This window comes from Lepidochelys olivacea (assembly GCF_965140295.1).
Source record: "Lepidochelys olivacea isolate rLepOli2 genome assembly, chromosome: 1".
Lineage (NCBI taxonomy): Eukaryota > Metazoa > Chordata > Testudines > Cheloniidae > Lepidochelys > Lepidochelys olivacea.
In genome coordinates, this window is record NC_140411.1 from 82,431,289 (window position 1) to 82,449,611 (window position 18,323).

The 18,323-nt window shown below is 38.1% G+C and overlaps 1 protein-coding gene across 1 annotated transcript in view; it reads right to left on the reverse strand.

The window, feature by feature from the left end:
- The window catches only part of MYCBP2 (MYC binding protein 2), a 412,169-nt gene that overhangs the window by 66,584 nt on the left and 327,262 nt on the right, over positions 1–18,323 (reverse strand). The window contains exons 58-60 of the mRNA XM_084646996.1: positions 10,273–10,374; positions 7,096–8,745; positions 4,858–5,027 (exon numbers count right to left, since the gene is read on the reverse strand). Coding sequence (XP_084503122.1) covers positions 4,858–5,027; positions 7,096–8,745; positions 10,273–10,374 — 1,922 coding nt within the window. The remainder of the gene's footprint in view (positions 1–4,857; positions 5,028–7,095; positions 8,746–10,272; positions 10,375–18,323) is intronic.

The following is an 18,323-nucleotide window of genomic DNA, read 5'->3' on the forward strand; positions in this document are numbered from 1 at the left end:
CCCAATTCCAAACCACTCGCATCAGTAAACTTAATTCTGGCATTTCTTACGTGTGAGTGCTTGACTTTGAAACCTTAACATTCTTTGAATGTAATTTTTTGTTAGCAATTTTATTCACATCGCACTTAAATGACAAAACACAGAGGAGGGTTACAAACGAAACAAAAACGATACATCAGACAAGGCTAGGGAAAAAGTTTCCTTTCCTATTAATATTCTTTCTTCAAGATTTTCTATATCAGGCCGTATACTTCGATTATAGACCTTACAAACCACCCGATGAAGAACAAGAATTTAAATAATGCAATATCTTCCCATATAAGGGTCTAGCTATCTAAGCTTGCAGTTGAATATTTCAGAAGCAGTACCAAGTAGGAACCTAACCAATTCATCAATAACCATTAAAAAAATGTTAAACATAGTTTCAGTTTGTCAGTGACTCTGTATCAAAGTTCTTAACAATGAGTTAGGCACTCATATCTTACAAGGAGGTGGATGGGACTGGTATAAAAAGGCTTTAATGAAGGAAAATTAACAGATAAGGATAATTTCCCCCCCTTTTTGATCTTCTATGACAGATAATATGCTTGGGATCTTCCAAAGCATCTGAAAAGCCAGTCTTCTTCGGTCTTGTACACTCAATAGCAAAGTCATGACTACCAACTGTACTGGATGTCACATGAATTAAGGATCTTGCATGCACAGGTTCAGAATAAACAGGAGCCTGAATGGGGGTGGACATGGACATGTTCACCAGTTCCAGGGTCTTCTCAGTCAGTTTGGAGTTATAAGAAAAAAAGCTCCTCTTGATTTGGAAGACCTTCTACAGGACTATGCTGATCATGGGCTGGGGTGGGAGGGGAATATCCATTTGGCTGATGTCTACTGACATTCAAGAAAATTTGTTCTGCCTGCTCCTGTTTTCTAGAACCTGAAGTATTTTTTTCCTGGGTATAATGAGATTTCATTCTCCTGATTCCTAGAATCATAGGATATTAGGGTTGGAAGAGACCTCAGGAGGTCATCAAGTCCAATCCCCTGCTCAAAGCAGGACCAACACCAACTAAATCATCCCAGCCAAGGCTTTGTCAAGCCAGGCCTTAAAAACCTTTAAGGATGGAGATTCCACCACCCTCCAAGTGAAATAGTGTTCCCTAATATCCAAGCTAGACCTCCCCCATTCCAACTTAAGACCATTACTTCTTGTTCTGTCATCTGCCACCACTAAGAATAGCCTAGCTCCATCCTCTTTGGAACCCCCCTTCAGGGAGTTGAAGGCTGCTATCAAATCCCCTCTAACTCTTCTTTTCTGCAGACTAAATAACCCCAGTTCCCTCAGCCTCTCCTCTTAAGTCATGTGCCCCAGCCCCCTAATAATTTTTGTTGCCCTCCGCTGGAGTCTCTCCAATTTGTCCACATCCCTTCTGTAGTGGGGGTACCAAAACTGGCCACAATACTCTAGGTGTGGCCTCACCAGTGCTGAATAGAGGGGAATAATCACTCTCTTCGATCTGCTGGCAATGCTCCTACTAATACAGCCCAATATGCTGTTGGCCTTCTTGGCAATGAGGGCACACTGCTGACTCATATCCAGTTTCTCATCCACTGTAATCCCCAGCTCCTTTTCTGCAGAACTGCTGCTTAGCCAGTCTGTCCCCAGCCTGTAGCGGTGCATGGGATTCTTCTGTCCTAAGTGCAGGACTCTGCACTTGTCCTTGTTGAACCTCATCAGATTTCTTTTGGCCCAATCCTCTAATTTATCTAGGTCCCTTTGTATCCTATCCCTACCCTCCAGCGTACCTACCTCTCCCCCCAGTTTAGAATCATCTGCAAACTTGCTGAGGGTGCAATCCACGCCATCCTCCAGATCACTGACACAGATGTTGAACAAAACCAGCCCCAGGACCGACCCCTGGGGCACTCCGCTTGATACCGGCTGCCAAACAGACATCAAGCCGTTGATCACTACCTGTTGAGCCTGACAATATAGCCAGTTTTCTACCCACCTTATAGTCCATTTATCCAATCCATACTTTTTTATCTTGCGGGCAAGAATACTGTGGGAGACCGTATCAAAACCTTTGCTAAAGTCAAGGAATAACAAGTCCATTGCTTTCCCCATATCCACAGAGCCAGTTATCTCATCATAGAAGGCAATTAGATTAGTCAGGCATGACTTGCCCTTGTTGAATCCATGCTGACTGTTCCTGATCACTTTCCTCTCCTCTAAGTGCTTCAGGATTGATGCTTTGAGGACCTGCTCCATGATTTTGCCAGGGACTGAAGTGAGGCTGACTGGCCTATAGTTCCCTGGGTTCTCTTTCTTCCCTTTTTAAAATATGGGCACTATATTTGCCTTTTTCCAATTGTCCAGGACCTCCCCCAATTGCCACAATTTTTCAAAGATAATGGCCAGTGGCTCTACAATCACATCAACCAACTCCCTCAGCACCTTTGGATGCATTAGATCTGGACCCATGGACTTCTGTACGTCCAGCTTTTCTAAATAGCCTTTAACCTGTTCTTTCACCACTGAGGGCTGGTCACCTCCTCCCCGTACTGTGATACCCAGTGCAGCAGTCTGGGAGATGACCATGTCTGTGAAGATCAAGGCAAAAAAAAAGCATTGAGTATGTCAGCTTTTTCCACATCATCTGTCACTATGTTGCCTCCCCCATTCAGTAAGGTCCCACATTTTCTGTGACCCTCTTCTTGTTGCGAACATACCTGTAGAAACCCTTCTTGTTACCCTTCACATCCCTTGCCAGCTGCAACTCCAGTTGTGCCTTGACCTTCCTAATTACACCCCTGCATGCTCTAGCAATATTTTTATACACCTCCCTAGTCATCTGTCCAAATTTCCACTTCTTGTAAGCTTCCTTTTTGAGTTTAAGCTCACCGAAGATTTCACTGTTAAGCCAAGTTGATCGCCTGCCATATTTGCTATTCTTTCTGCACTCTGGGATGGTTTGTTCCTGTGCCCTTAACAAGGTTTCTTTAAAATACAGCCAGCTCTCCTGGACTCCTTGCCCCCCATATTAGCTTCCCAGGGGATCCTGCCCATCAGTTCCCGAAGGGAGTCTAAGTCTGCTTTTCTGAAGTCCAGGGTCTGTACTTTGCTACTCTCCTTTCTTCCTTTTGTGAGGATCCTGAACTCAACCATCTCACGGTCACTGCTGCCTAGGTTGCCACCCACTTCTACTTCTCCTGCCAATTCTTCCCTGTTTGTAAGCAGCAGATCAAGAGGAGCACGACCCCAGTCAGTTGCTCCAGCACTTGTACCAGAAAGTTGTCTCCAACACTCTCCAAAAACTTCCTGATTGTCTGTGCATTGCTGTATTGCTCTTCCAGCAGATGTCAGGATGATTAAAGTCTCCCATTAGAACCAGGGCCTGTGATCTGGAAACTTCAGTTAGCTGTCCGAAGAAATCTCGTCTACTTCATCCTTCTGATCCGGTGATCTATAGCACATGCCCACCACAACATTACCCTGTTGCTCTTGCCTCTAAACTTAACTGCATTCTACTCATTCAGTCAGGTGTGCTGGTTCTCATCCTCAGACTGTGATTGCCAACTGACTGGTAGGGTTCTTTTTGGCTTAAGCCATCAACAGGTCTGTTTCTCTGAACATATCTTGACTTTTTGTGTGTCTCTGGTGACAGATGTATATTACAGATCGTGGCAATGTCCAACTGAATTTTTATGGATGAATATATTAGCTTTCTCTGGAAGCGTAACATAGTGAGATCCTCACAATCTTGCACTCTAGCTTGTTTATGGAAGACTTCTTTTGAATCAGTGATGAACACTGCAGCAATGTTACAAAAAAATTCCACCCCAGAGGATGGTTTATTGAAATCTTCCTCAGTTAGCTATTAACTCCATGAGTCTTGAAGATATTTGCAGGCTCTTTGAGGTTCTCTCTTCACTCCACTTCCGATAACAGGAAGACACGTTAAAGAGAGTGCAAGGTAGAAGCATATTCAGGGCACTAAATTGAAGCTCACTGCCATTGACCCTAGCACCTGCTGGCAGTTCTATACTGTGCTCTTTGAGTGATGAATTAAAAGTTCTGATGTGGATCTGCAGCTTACTCATAGAGTCCTACACAAGAAATGCCCATTTAGTATTGTGAATTCTTCAGATACATGAGGTTTCGTGTGGGACTGAAGGAGCTCTTCTTGTTTATCACTAACCCCTGCCTTCCCAAATAAGCCTTACTGTCTTTCACTGATGCATTGGCTGAAGCTTCTGAACCAGCTCAGAGCAGCCAGTTGCTCAGATATAGGCTATAGGGTACAGCTTGGTCCAGGACAGCAAATCACAGTTATTTCTAGTGAGACTGCAACATTGGCATATGGCAGGGACATATCCTCGAGATTCAATGAGCATAAGAATTTGCCTTAGAATCACCTAAAACAATTATTCAAGGAGGAGACTATCTGCTTAAATTGACATTTAACCAACTGTACAATGACAGCATGTTATTTGCCAGATAATGACTTATTCAAAGACATTTGCATACATTGCTTGCAAGATATTAGTTTCTATATTCAAATATGTTAGCATAAAACTAAACTAATTTACAAATTTGAATCTGAAAATAAGTAAATACACTATAAAATAATTTGGATTAATAACAGCTAATCAGTTATGACTTCTCCTCCTTCCCCCACAAGGAATAAATTGGATCTTAAGTACAAAACCAGAAGTGTTCATTTTTTTTTTAATCACAGTACATTAAAATACTTTTAATACAAGCAAACATTTCATGACATTGAAATATCCTGAAATTCTAAAATTATCAAGATATACCTGAACTATTAATACTAATACTGGAGAAACAAATAAATATACCTTCTCTCTTGCTGCTGCTTGCTTTTCACGGAGGTATTTTTCTCTGCATCGATCACAAACCAGATACCAAGTGCTTCCTCCTATACCACCATCACCACAATTACCAGCCCATCCTCCACAGAAGTGTCCAATGCTATTATAACCTTGACCACCTGCATACCGGCCACAACCTTGAAATAATGAAGACAAGATCCATAAATAATAACTTTACTTTTAGGAATAACAATTAATGCTTCTTTTCCTATCTGTAAAATAGGAAGGAGAAGACTCATTTTCTTTCAGTTAGCTTGGTTTTATTCTCTCTGCATTCCTTGAAAGCTATATTCTGAAAGAAAATGGGTGGTGTCCAATGCTTGGAAAGTTTTTGCTTTTTAAAGTCTGTTGATGAGAACAGCTTTTTAAAAGCTTGAGAATTACATTCTTTATTACTTATTTATATTACAGTAGTGCCCAAAAGTCAAGGGACTGTGCAGACACACTGGAAGACAGTCCCCGATCCCAAAGGCTCATAAATCTGAAAATAAGAAATGTCATGCAACCTTCATGATAGGTGGTGCTACCACCCTGCTGATAACTTCGTCCCTCTTCAAATTTGCAAATACATTTTTAAGCTTTGTTTCTTTTTGTGTTCAAAGGGTATCAGTCATATTCAGGGAAGTGCATGGAATGTATGCTAACTGCTGCACAGCTAAAAGAGGGAGCACAAATTTCAACTGGATTCTATATTTTTGCTTCCTGCAGCTCCCATTGGCCGGGAACAGTGAATTGCGGTCAGTGGGAGCTGCGGAGGGCCATGCCTGCAGACAATCAACGTAAACAAAATATCTTGCGGCCTGCCAGTGGATTACCCTGATGGGCCGCGTGCCGACGGTTGCAGACTTCTGCTTTAAAATAAACATCTAAGGAATTCTAAACAACAAAAATCCAACCCTAGATGTAATAAAACTTTAAGGTTGAAAAATTAAGCTCTTAAAAGTTAGGAAATTTCAGAAAATAAAGGGACATTTTCAACTTTAAAAAAATTACTTTTCTGTGTGAAAATTATGTACATACTATAGCTACTGGAGAACCCAAGATTACTGTAACTGAAGCAAGTTAGCAAAAAAACAGTATTTTCAGTTTGTTGACTTTGTGTAGTGCATGTGTCTTTGCGTATGGCCAGTTTCTCCCTTCGTGAGAAGGCACTTATAAAAATGAAGGAAAAATCTGTATTTTCAAGAAAAGGATTTCTTTTAAAGTTCAGAATGTATTATTTAAAGGGTGTTCTATCAGAAACTAAATTTTTTTTTAAAATGCCCATGCTGCTTTTTGTAGAGTCCTAGTTTGAAATAGCATGCACATGTAAAGATGTGTAGGTGATTCCCTTGGTGATCATAGTGAATGAAACAGGACGTCTAGGGAGTCCTCTCTCCTTCAGACACATCTTAGGATAGAAGCATGTTCACTATGAAGTCAAGTAAGCCAGGCATGCATGTGTGACATAGCCTTCCTTCACTTACAAGGCGCAGTTTTCAAACCCCTGTAACCTGTTCCAATGAAAAGTTTCATCGGAGCACTCCAGGATACTTCACACAGACAACTATTTCTCTGTCAAATTTCAACCTTCTACCCACCCTCTCCCCACAACCGCATTTTAGAACAAGTGCTGCTTGACAAAAACAACAAAAATAGTGGCAAAAGTAAACATTCCCCCCCACTTTTCCTCCCATTTGCAAGAGGCTGAACAGTTTTTGCTCAAAGTTGCCAAGAATCTTCACTCTTGTCCAGAGAACAGGTCTGAAAAATTTTAGTCTAAAGTTTCAGAAAGTTATCAGTGACTGAAAACATGGAGTTATAATGGCAATGTTTTGCAACCTAGAGCTCCTACTAAAGTTAGGCTTTTATTTTTTATCTCCTCTCATTTTCCCTACATAGTCACAAAACTAAGATTTTAGATTAAAAATTGTGTTTCCAAATAGGTACTGTAAATTCAGCTTTTTAACTGCTTTTAGATCCTGATTCAGCAAGGCTCTTAAATATACCTGTAACTTTAAACATGAGTGGTTAAAACTACATGCATGCTTAATCCCTTGCTGAATCAAGGTCTTCAATTTCTTTATTCTTTTAATTAAAACAATTCCCACTATGGCTAAGGAGGCCTGATTTACTTTCATAACAATAATGACTGTCAAAATACAAATTATGTAAAAATAAACTTTGATTGAGGACTGAGTTATGGGGGGGAAGAAAAAGTCTTACCTGGATGAGCTTGTCTCATGTGGTAAGTCACTGGATATGGATGGGATTCTCCACATAGTTCACAGATGGTATCTTTCTCAGGTCCTCCCACTGCAAGCTGGGCCATCTCACCAAAAAGATTTCCCCTTGGTCTAGCCTCAGCTTTTTCTTTTTTCTTTTTTTCCTTTTTGGTTTTCTTGTTATCTTTGTCGCTTTCTTTCTTCTTTAATACTGCACAGGAACCAGGACTTGGGAAAATCATATTCTGGGATGCTGCTTTGATAGTTGCTAAAGAAATATCTTCCCAGAAAGCTACCAAATGCTGCAGTGTTAAGGGAAGAGGAGATTTAGATTTCATAGTATAATGACTAGTTGTTTCAAAAGAGGTAATTTCAGTTTTTCCATCCTCACATTTCTCATGCAGAGGTGGTTCTTTAAGCATAGACAGGACCTTGTTTTTGTTGATGCTGCCCATTTTAGATATGTCTGGACCATGAGGTGCAATGTTAAACATATTAAGAGCAGATGATATTTCCAATGAGTGTCTATTTTTCAACTTGGTTTCTTTTTCCTCTGTAGGTTGTTGATTAAGACTGTTTCTTATTGGTGCATGCTCTTTGGTAAGCTCTGGATTAAACTTCAAAAAAGATGAACAAGCCATAGCATCATGGACTATTCCTTCATGCCACAGGAACGAAGCAAAGACAGCTCTGGCACATTCTGCAACAGATGGCGACATTGCTTGCTTGGCTGGCTCTATGGATTTGGATCCATCTCCTTTGAAAAGTAAGCCAGATTTTTCCTTTTTGGGTCTTGTGTGCCTACTAGCACACTTACGGCTTACTTTTGGAGAAGCTCTCATATCTTGCTCATCTTTCAGTGGTGCTTTTCCTATGCTAAAATGAATTTTATTAGAACTATCATCCACAATTTTGAATTCTGTGCTATCTTCACATGTGCTATCTGTAATGCTATTTGTCTTTAAAGTACTTGAAGTGCAAACTTCAACAACTTCACTGTGAAGGTTTTCTTGTACAACGTGAGGGGAAGGAGCTCTATTTTCAGTTTCAGTCACAGGTTTTGCATCTTTTGATAGAATTTTTGGTTTGGGTGAAGTGGACCGTCCCCTTAATGGCTCTGTTAGCGGTACTTTCTTTTTGCGAAGTGTGTCTGGATCTAGTGTGTAAGAGTCTGATTTGGATCGTTCCCGAGGAGGATCAAGCTTTGTTTTTACAGGGACTGAGGCTTTTTGAGGTAGAGTCTTATCGTGCGGAGATGATGATCGTGGTGAACTAGCACCAGAAGTGCTGGATCTTCCTGCTGTGAGTGGCTTTGGCTTTGGTGAGGAAGACCGTGTTCCTGGTCCTGGAGATTCAGCTCTTAGACCAGAAGTTGTCCTCCCATCAGATTTTAGTGTCTGCAAAGTGTTATGGTTTGGAGATAATGATCTGCTATGAGAATCTGACCTCAACTTTGCAGCATCTGATTTCAACATAAGAGACTCACTGGCAGATAAGCCTTCTGTATTCCTTGTTTTTTTCTGGTCAGCAACAGTTCTGATCACACGTCCATCAGGTTTGGGTGACTTGCTCTCAGCCCTGTGTTTTGATATATCCGATTTTCCTGCTGGAGAAACTGGTCTAGCAGTGGCTGTGAAATTCACTCTGTCACCTGTATGGTACATTTTATAGTGAAATTATTACTACATTTTATAACTGATACCCATTACAATACAAATTAAAAGACACAGAATTGAACACAAAAATAGAATTCAACCAGGTGCTTCTGTTAACATCCCAAAGTGTCAACAGAGCTGATAAAAAGGATTTTTTTGCAATTATAATGCAACCACTGATTACTTGAAACTCCTTTGCAAAGGGTGCACAAATATATACATGAGCATGCTTTTAAAACATGCACAAGAAAGTATTTAATAGAAAATGCACTTCTTGTGAAATTACCTAGAGAGCAAAAGCACTACTATACCGTATGGAGAATTTGAGTTCACAACCTCCACTAACAACCAATAAGGGAAAGTAATTTGTTTACTTGGAAGCTAGAATACAAAACATTATTAGCTAAGTTTACCATAGCTAAGCTTATCAAAGTCACAACAAAATTATTATTTATTAGTTTTACATATGTTAGACTGACTACAACTATGGAACTTGCAGGATGGTCTCTTGGCTACTTATTTATTTTTCTTCTATGCTTAAAGGACAAAAAGGACATATAGAAAGTAATTGAAACTACACAAGTAAATTAGGATAAGAAGCATGTTCCAGATATGTTGCAAAAAAGTCAGGCTCAAGTTGGAGGTTGCCATATTATTAAGGTCAGTTGAGAATAAATACATGTGACAACTCGTCTACTAATTCATCTTTTTTGTTTTGATGCAGACAGTGTAATTGGTTATATTTACTCCAATTCATTGCCAATCCATTATCTGATTGGCAATCTGATTATCTATGTAATTGCTTTTTATAAATGTATGTAAAAATACATGTCTACAAGGCTGAATAGTGTAGATCACAAGAAGAAAGTAATTTGTCCATATATTGTTTTCTATGAATGGATGTAGTGAGTCTATTTTACAGGATGGCATTTATAAACAATGCTGGCAAGCTACTGAGTAATCATGAATAAATAAATCTAGAATACCTCCTCTTTCCTTGGCCTTATACAGCAATTCCCTTGCTCATGTGATTAATCCCACTGATTTCAATGATCGCAACACTTGTGATGTACAGGGTAACACAATTACTTCCACAAATGTGTCACCATTTTGAACTCAACCAGCACAAAAATGGAATAGTTAATTAATACTGTATTAAATGTTAGTCTATAAATAAACTAATGAAAAAATAAGTAACATGAAAATGAATCTCTCCCTGTCCTCCAAAATTTCACTAGTTTGTTGTCTAAATATTCATACATGTATGACAGTAGTCTGGTTTATAGTATCTTAACTGGTTGTAAACTAACACTCCATCTTCAACATACAAGTTATGAAACAATTACAATTAAATAAGCAACAGTGAGTTGTTCTATTATATGAACACTCATACATATCAAACTTTAACATTCATTTTGAAAAAGTGTTTTATCAAGTGAATGGAATGAAAATGAATGGAAGGAGAAAAACCATTTTCTAATGTAAAATTTGAACAACCTGTCTGTGTTTGCATGCATACCCACCCTTTAGTTTGTGAGACAGAGATGAAATAGCAGAGGCAGGCCCAGCTACATCACTACTTTTGTAAATGCGCTCACGAGAAGCAAGGCAGCGGGATGGAGTTTCTATAGTGGAAAACAGTGGCACAGAAGCAGCATAGATTCAATGGAAAAGATTAGCAAAGATAAAAACAAGCAAAACAAGCATTTCAAATGATGTGTCTCTACTCTGCTAAATATATTGTATTTCACTGCTAAAATACATTCTCCTAAACATGTCTTATATGAGAATGGTATTTAATTTTGAAACATTTTTTCAAAAGGTTTACATAATTTTTTTAAAGAGTAAAAATGAAATGTTTTAGGATTTAAACATGCATTTTGAAAAACTGATAACCAAGTATTTGTGGGACAGACAGCAGGGTTTATAGTTTATTATAAAAACAAAGGATGATACAATAATAATAACTATCTTAATTGTGTTTCAATTTGAGATTTTTATAATTATAAATTTACACGCATGATTTAGAATTGTAATATGGCATTTTTGTGTAGCAATAATTAAACTGTTCTTAACTGAAACTAAAGAGAATATGTGGGAGATTCACCTTTGAAAATTCCAATTACAAAAATAAAATAAGTTACATTTTTAAAGGCAGTTTTCAGTGCTTTTATTGGAATTATTTTTCCTTTTATCTATGCAAAAAAAATATTATAACTCAACTCAGTAATGGTGGTTTTTTCGTATAACCTAACATGCATAATATGAACTTTTTAACTGATCAGTATTACAGAATGACATGACTAGGATTATATGAGATTCTAATAATTAATTATGGATTGAAAATTTTATCCATATATAATCTATTTATAAAAACAGAAGAGGAGTTTGGCATGTCAACTCCCACACTTCTATAAGAAAGATCCTTTATTAATAATGCTTTCAAAATTGTGAAGGGCAAGAATTATGCCTTTAAAAACAATGGGCCAGATGCATTCATGGTATAACTCCATGCTTAACTTCACTGAAGTTACATCAAGGATGAATTTTGCTCCACTGAGTCAAAGTAGCCTGAACTATCTAACATAAAGCCACAAAACCAAGGAAATATTTCCATACATACTAAGTGTGCCATAATTTAAAAAAAAGTATATCATAACAAAACTCTAGACTTGTAAAATGTAAGTGACATGGAAATGTTAGCATGGAATTTTAGCCTTAACTCTAGATCTGTCTTGCTGTAAAATTCAATTTTTAAGCTTAACTCCTAGCTTTTTCCTTTAGTAAAATTAAATCGAATAGTTATTGTAATAATGGTCTTTAGAGATTTAATTTGCATATGCAGTAGAAAATAACATGCTTTAGAAAAGGTTTTTTGCAGAAGCTCAAGAGGCAAGTGTATTTGAGGAACTGTGGTATCAACCCATGTATTTCATAAAAGATTTGTTGCCTGTGTCTCTAGTGTTCTATTTACTGAAGCATACAAAAAGGTGAAGTATCTCCCGACCTAAGTTTTAAGGGTAGCTGTTGTAGTGGGTAAGAAAGATGGAGTTCACATACACTTTGAACACTTGAAACAACAATCCCATTCTTCAAGACAGAATATTAAAACGTAAATGATTACATTCACCTTCTCAATCAAACATTAGCATAAACTTGAGATTAGTGAATGGATGCCCCCACCATTAAGCTTATTATTTCTTATTTGAAAACTATTTTTCCAGGATATAACAGAGATGCCAGATCTTGGGTACACTGACAGTTTATTTTACAAAGATAAAATAAACACTAATTAAAAAAACACACTAGGAAAAAAGCATACATGTATGCTTAGAAACAAACTTTTTACAGTAATGGATATCAAAATAAAGAAGGATTAACAAAGATTAGAGGAACAGAATGGTAAGTAAAAATTAAAAATTTTAATTTGATATGTAAGCATCATGCTTTTCTTACTATAACATGATTTTCTGTTCCTAACACGTGTGTCTGTATTGGTAACTTTCCTAAGATCTTTTCATCCTATATATTTACAATTTCTGTATTTACTTTTCATTAAGATTTAGAGATTGTCAGTTTGTGCTGCCCCTAAATCAGTGCAGGAAGGAAATTGCAGCTCAAAGAGTCAATATCCATCCCAGTCTCCCTGTTGCCTTTGGGAAGGGAATAAAGTGCAACTCATCTATACCTGTCACAGCATATGCTCCAAGACACACTGGCGTAACGACGCATCCAGGCATATTGGGGGTTGAAGTCAAGCATGATGGTGGGAGATAGTGACTCTGAACAAGCAGCAGAGGTATGGTTCTCCCCCACATGGGGTGTCTTATGCCCCTTTTATTCCCTTACACCAGACCAGAATGGAGAACAGGCCACAATATGACTGCATATTCTGAAATATTATAAGGAGTACTTGTGGCACCTTAGAGAAAAACAAATTTATTTGAGCATAAGCTTTCGTGAGCTACAGTTCACTTCATCGGACGCATTCAGTGGAAAATACAGTGGGGAGATTTATATACATAGAGAACATGAAACAATGGGTGTTACCATACACACTGTAATCAGAGTGATCACTTAAGATGAGCTATTACCAGCAGGAGAGCGGGGGTGGGGGGCTACTCTGAAACCTGAAATATTATAATATATTTATATTTCTATAGATCCCGAAAGAACAAATGCAGTGGTAGTAGAACAAGGAGCCTTTTCTTCACTAATTTATGATTAAAAATATACTGAATTTTACAAATACCTGAATATACAAATATTAAAAAAATGAGAGAATTAGTCTCCGATAGCAGTTGTAATGGGATTAATCTCAACAAAGGAAAGCTGAGGTGTAGTACCAGTGGGAAAAATATCTATTACCCCAGGGTAATAGTGGGAGCTAGATCATTCAAGCTTTTTAAATCTGGACAATGAACTTGAATATATTCAAGAAGGCTGCACAAAATGACCTAATAGTTCTTAATCAACTGTAACATCTCAGTAAATTATTGTTCAAACTGTTAAGATATATCCAAAATCAAGCTTAATGCAATTTATACCCTTCTTCCAAACTTTATACCATGATTCATCCAGAGATGTTTTGGAATTTACAAAATTTGCCAGAGAAAATAAGCTTCACATCCAGATATCCTAGAATAATAAACATGTAAAAGCCCAATGCCACATTTACTGTTCCCCACAAAAATATCTGATGCGTCAACAATATTTGATAGCTAATACATGCCACAGTTCCAGATCTTGGAAAACAGTTTGTGAATTTCCCTCACTGGGGCATATTCAAGCCTTTTAAAATATTTTAAGTTCTCTAGGAAAGGGACCATTTCTTATTTGTACTGTGAGCTACCTAGCACTAAGGGTGTATGTGATAATAATAATAATAATAATGCAGCTGCCTCTGATGCAGAAAAGAGTCAAAGTTTCATAGTTGTAGTCATCCCATATCTATTTCCATTATACCCACTTCTAATTCCTCTTCAAATTTCCTCTATGAAGTAGTATTTTTGATTAAAAATACTCCAGCATAGACGTTAATTTTTTTCTGTGATGGAGAGAACATGCTTGGATAGTCCAGTTTACAAAATATCCTTTTAAAAAAAAACAACAACAACAACCTAAGCCTAGCTGGGTCCATTACATTAGTGAGCTCATTTCTTCCAACCAAAGACTCTATGGTCTCGTCTGACTGGCTACTTCCTCCAACCCCTGTCACCCATCTCTTCACTTCAGTGTCACTTCACATTCTGCCTGTCCTCTCCATATGTCACATTCTCTTAATATTTTCTCTGCACTCTTCCTTCCTTATCCCATCTGCGTTCATTAATCCCCTTCTGCCTTCCTTCTTTCACCACCTATTTAGTTTGGGATTTTCAAAGGAGCCTAAGTTTTATTATTAAATATTTATTATTATGCTAGCACACAGAGGTCCCAATTTGAATTAGGACTGAGATTACAGTGTGCTGTACAGTCAGAAAAGAGATGATCACTGTGCTGAAGAGCTTACAGTCTATAGATACAAACAGACAAAAGATGAGGATACAATATACACGCAAATGAAACTGGTGAAGAATTAATACAACTTTCTTAGTTACATGTACACCCTGTTAAAAAAATACAATACAGGTAAGAAGGAATGGAGAAGAAAAGGAAAAGAAGAGTAGTCACAGCTTGTCACCTGTCTACCCATGATCACCAGGCTGGGTTTTGTAGACATGGTGACAGAGGTGAGTCTTAAGGAGGGATTTGAAGGAGTATAGGGTAGTGTTTGTTTGGATTTTATCAGGGAGTTTTTCCTATGCTTAGGGGCAGAATGCAGCGAAAGCATGGAGTGTTTACAGGAGAAGTTGACTGATGGGCAGTAAAGGTTGGAAATACTGGTGAAACAAAGGTAGGGATCAACGTTATGATACGTTACTAGATCAGGTAGCAGAAGCTTTGACTAAGTAATGAAAAGATAAAGACAAGAAGTTTGCATTTGATGTAGAGTTGAAGGGGAAGCCAGTGGAGAGACTCAAAAAGAGCATTCACATAATCAGAACAATGAGCCAAGATGATTTTAGCAGTAACAATCTGAAAAGCCTAGACGGGACCAAGGCTGCAATAGTAAAGGCCAAAAATGAAGAGGCCGTTGTAGTAAAGATGTGAACTATGAATACTTGGATAAGAATTTTGGCTATGTAACCAAAGAGGAATGGCTGGATTGTTGCAACTCCAGCTAGTAGGTGCAGAAGCATCCAAAGCAAGGACTGCTGCACTGGGAAGGGAGACGGTAAAAGGGGGCACAGCCAAGGTCACCCCTTCCCCTCCAGCAACTCTTTGGATCCAAAACCATGCTGGTGAGTTCACCCCGCACTCTAGGGACATATGGACTTGGGTTGTGCCTCCCTCCCACTTTGTGGGCTTGGGAGATAACTGCAAAGAGGAGCCATCCAGTAGCAACAGGAGCAGCCAAACCAGGAATCTTTGCTTCTGTGCAAGGGAAGTTAGAGTGCAAAAGGGAGGAGAAATTTGAGGACTGATAGGAAATTCAAATACACACTCCAGCTTCTCTGTGCTCCTCTGGCAATGCAAAGCAACTGCAAAAAAAGAGCTTAACTGGACAGTATGCTCTGATTGCTTTGTGCTACTCCAAAGTAATACCATGCAATAATTGTATGATTAAGGCACGTCTTCATTTGTGGTCCCAGATTAGGTTGGAATGATTTCTGAAGACATTACATTTCCCCCCCTTCATTGTGTCCCTATAGGGCAGAGTTATGGTTGTTTGGGTGCCATACCTGTGCATTATCCCCAGCAATTAGTCCTTTGTGTCCCTCTCCACACTTTTAAGAAATGCTGATTAAGTGTATGGTAAAGCATGTGGACTCCAACACACTCTAATTCAATACTCTTAATTGTTTATGGTAGTGCCCACAATGTTCTAGATATAAGGTGTACCTGATTTAAGGTTCTAGATTTAAGGTGAGCTTAAAAGTGCCTCAGGAGCGAGTACACTGATGCAGGTTGTGTGCTGGTGTGATGGCAAGGTTGCTGTTTGTGTGGTTAGGGGACAAGGACCATGTGAGGTGTTGCAGGGAAAATGTTTGCCATGATTCCAAGTTCAGCTATTTCTAAACTCCATCAGGGACCATGTAGAGTTTATATTATCCATTAGAGAGTTTCTAGAGTTCAAGCTACATAGGAGACCCTGTACAACCTAAAAGATTATTAAGAGAGTGTGCCATAACTCATTGTGTGTGCAGGTGTGACAGAAAAAACTATTCTTGTGCAAGGGAGAAGAAAGAATGTTGGAGTGCATGAAAGGAAATCAGTTTGGGAATACCGACAGTCCCCTAGTAGTGCCAGAACACAGAGATCTTAGTAAATCAGTAATGAACAACATGAAAACTAAACATATACAAAATTAAAAATTGAGGAAGAAGAGCAAGTATGAGTAGATGTGTGGAAGCCCCAAAACACTTACACATAATAGTAAATTAAATTAAAAACCATCCAGGATTAATGCAATGTTTAGGGCCATGAAAATCTAAAAGTTTAACATGGTAGCAACCTTACCTGTCACACCACAAGTTTTTATAGCATATGTTAAAAAATAGATATATAAAGCTTTACATTTTAATAGGAAAAAGACTACAAAATACTGCATAACATGCAGTGTTACCAATGGGAACAAAACAAACTTGGCGTTTTGAATGTACTGATTTTTCTATGCTTGATTTCTCAACATTAACACTGTTAACTATGGTTTGGGGCAGAATTTATGCATGAATTTTTACCAAGAGGAAAAACCACACCACCACAAAAACACGTCTTTTCAACCTGTACCTATATTAGAGTACAGTTCTGGGTTAATTCTAATGTTTCTTTCTCCTCACCCATCCAAACACTGGATCTCAAATTGCATAGGCTCTCATATACCTACCCGTAACTCAGCATGCAAGTATCCTGAATCTAAGATATTCTGCATATGGAATTTACAAGCTTTGCCACCACAGCAAAGCACCCTTAAAAAGAGTGAATGAACACATTCTAATCCATATGGACAAAACTCAAGATTTTAAACTAAGTATAAAACCATGGAAGCTTGCATTTAAACATCACTGATATCTACAGAAAAATAAGTCAGAAGATTCTAGCAGCTTCAGCTGTTTTTAAATGATTAAGACACAGATTCTTTTTGATGTCTAACTCTCCCTGAATATAATTATTGATTTCAATTTTGTGATGCATTACTGCAGGAAGTGCTTACTGGCTAGAGCATAAGACTTAGAAGCAGAACTCCTGGATTCACTGTACCTAGATTTACAACTGATGTGGCTGTGAAACCCTAGGAAGCATCTCTTAACGAATCTTATTTGTAAAATGGTTTTGATATTTAACATAGAGGAGTTGTGAGGCTTAATTATCTGTAAGGAATTTTGAATCCTTGGATGAAAATACACATGCAAACACACAGTTATTACTCATTCTGAATACATGGATTTTGGCGGTTTCAAATAGAAAGAGATGGAAAGAGAGAGAGAGTTTCCATGAGAATAATCAAAGGCACAGAGCTGGTGGACACCATGTTTCATAATGAAATTAGGTGATAAATATTTATTGCATTGTATACTACAATATCTTGATGAGAGTGAGAGTCATTTTAGCCCTAACACAGGTTGGCTAGAACATATCCTATATTGGCGTTGTAGACTGGGATTTTTTAAAGACTAAGCAAGTTAGATTTTAATAGGATTTCTCTGTCTCAATCTGTCAGGATTCTAAAAATCTCAAATGTGTTATTTAATTCTGGATGTTAAACTGAAAACCCAGTTCTCTGAAAAAATGACAATTTGATATCTTAATGGACACAGTTGCGCTAACAAAAAAGTTATTAATTAAATTGTTGACAGAAGAAATGCTTAATTTCAAAAGCTTTAAATTTCTTGTAAAATAAATGAGATATTTTCCTTGAGTCTTGAATGAATGACTATATGAATGTAGCTTTAAAAGCTGCCAGACAGTATACTGAGACAGACCTTTAGGTGAACTGAGTGCAAACAAATCAATACACGCTTCCAAAAACTGAGGAAGTTCTCAAGTGAGAAAATTACTTGCATACAATTCTTAATTTCTGAAGGTAACTTTTATAATATATCCAAGTCTTTTCTGTTTCACTCACCACTGGTGCATCTTGTCTTAAATTAGACTGTACACTCCTCTTTGGGGGAGGGGCCATGTCTTCCTATGTATCTGTGCATCTTGCAGAATAGGGATCCAAACCCAACTGTGGACTCTGGACTCCATCAGATTAAATAATACAAAATCAGGGCAACTGAGCAAAATGGTTTGAAGGGTTGCACTAAACTGGGACTCCAAATCAGGCACTAAAACTTTAGGGAAGCTTTCTCTTTGCTGCTGCTTTGGGAAATTGTGGTACATGTGACTGGTCTATCAGTGGCCACTCCACCAGCCAGGACAGGATTCATCGTAAAATCGAAGTGTAAACCCATAAGGTGCTAAAGGAACTGAAAGATCAACTGTATAGATTACCATTTAGCCCACTCCACTTATCTGTATCAGTTGGTTA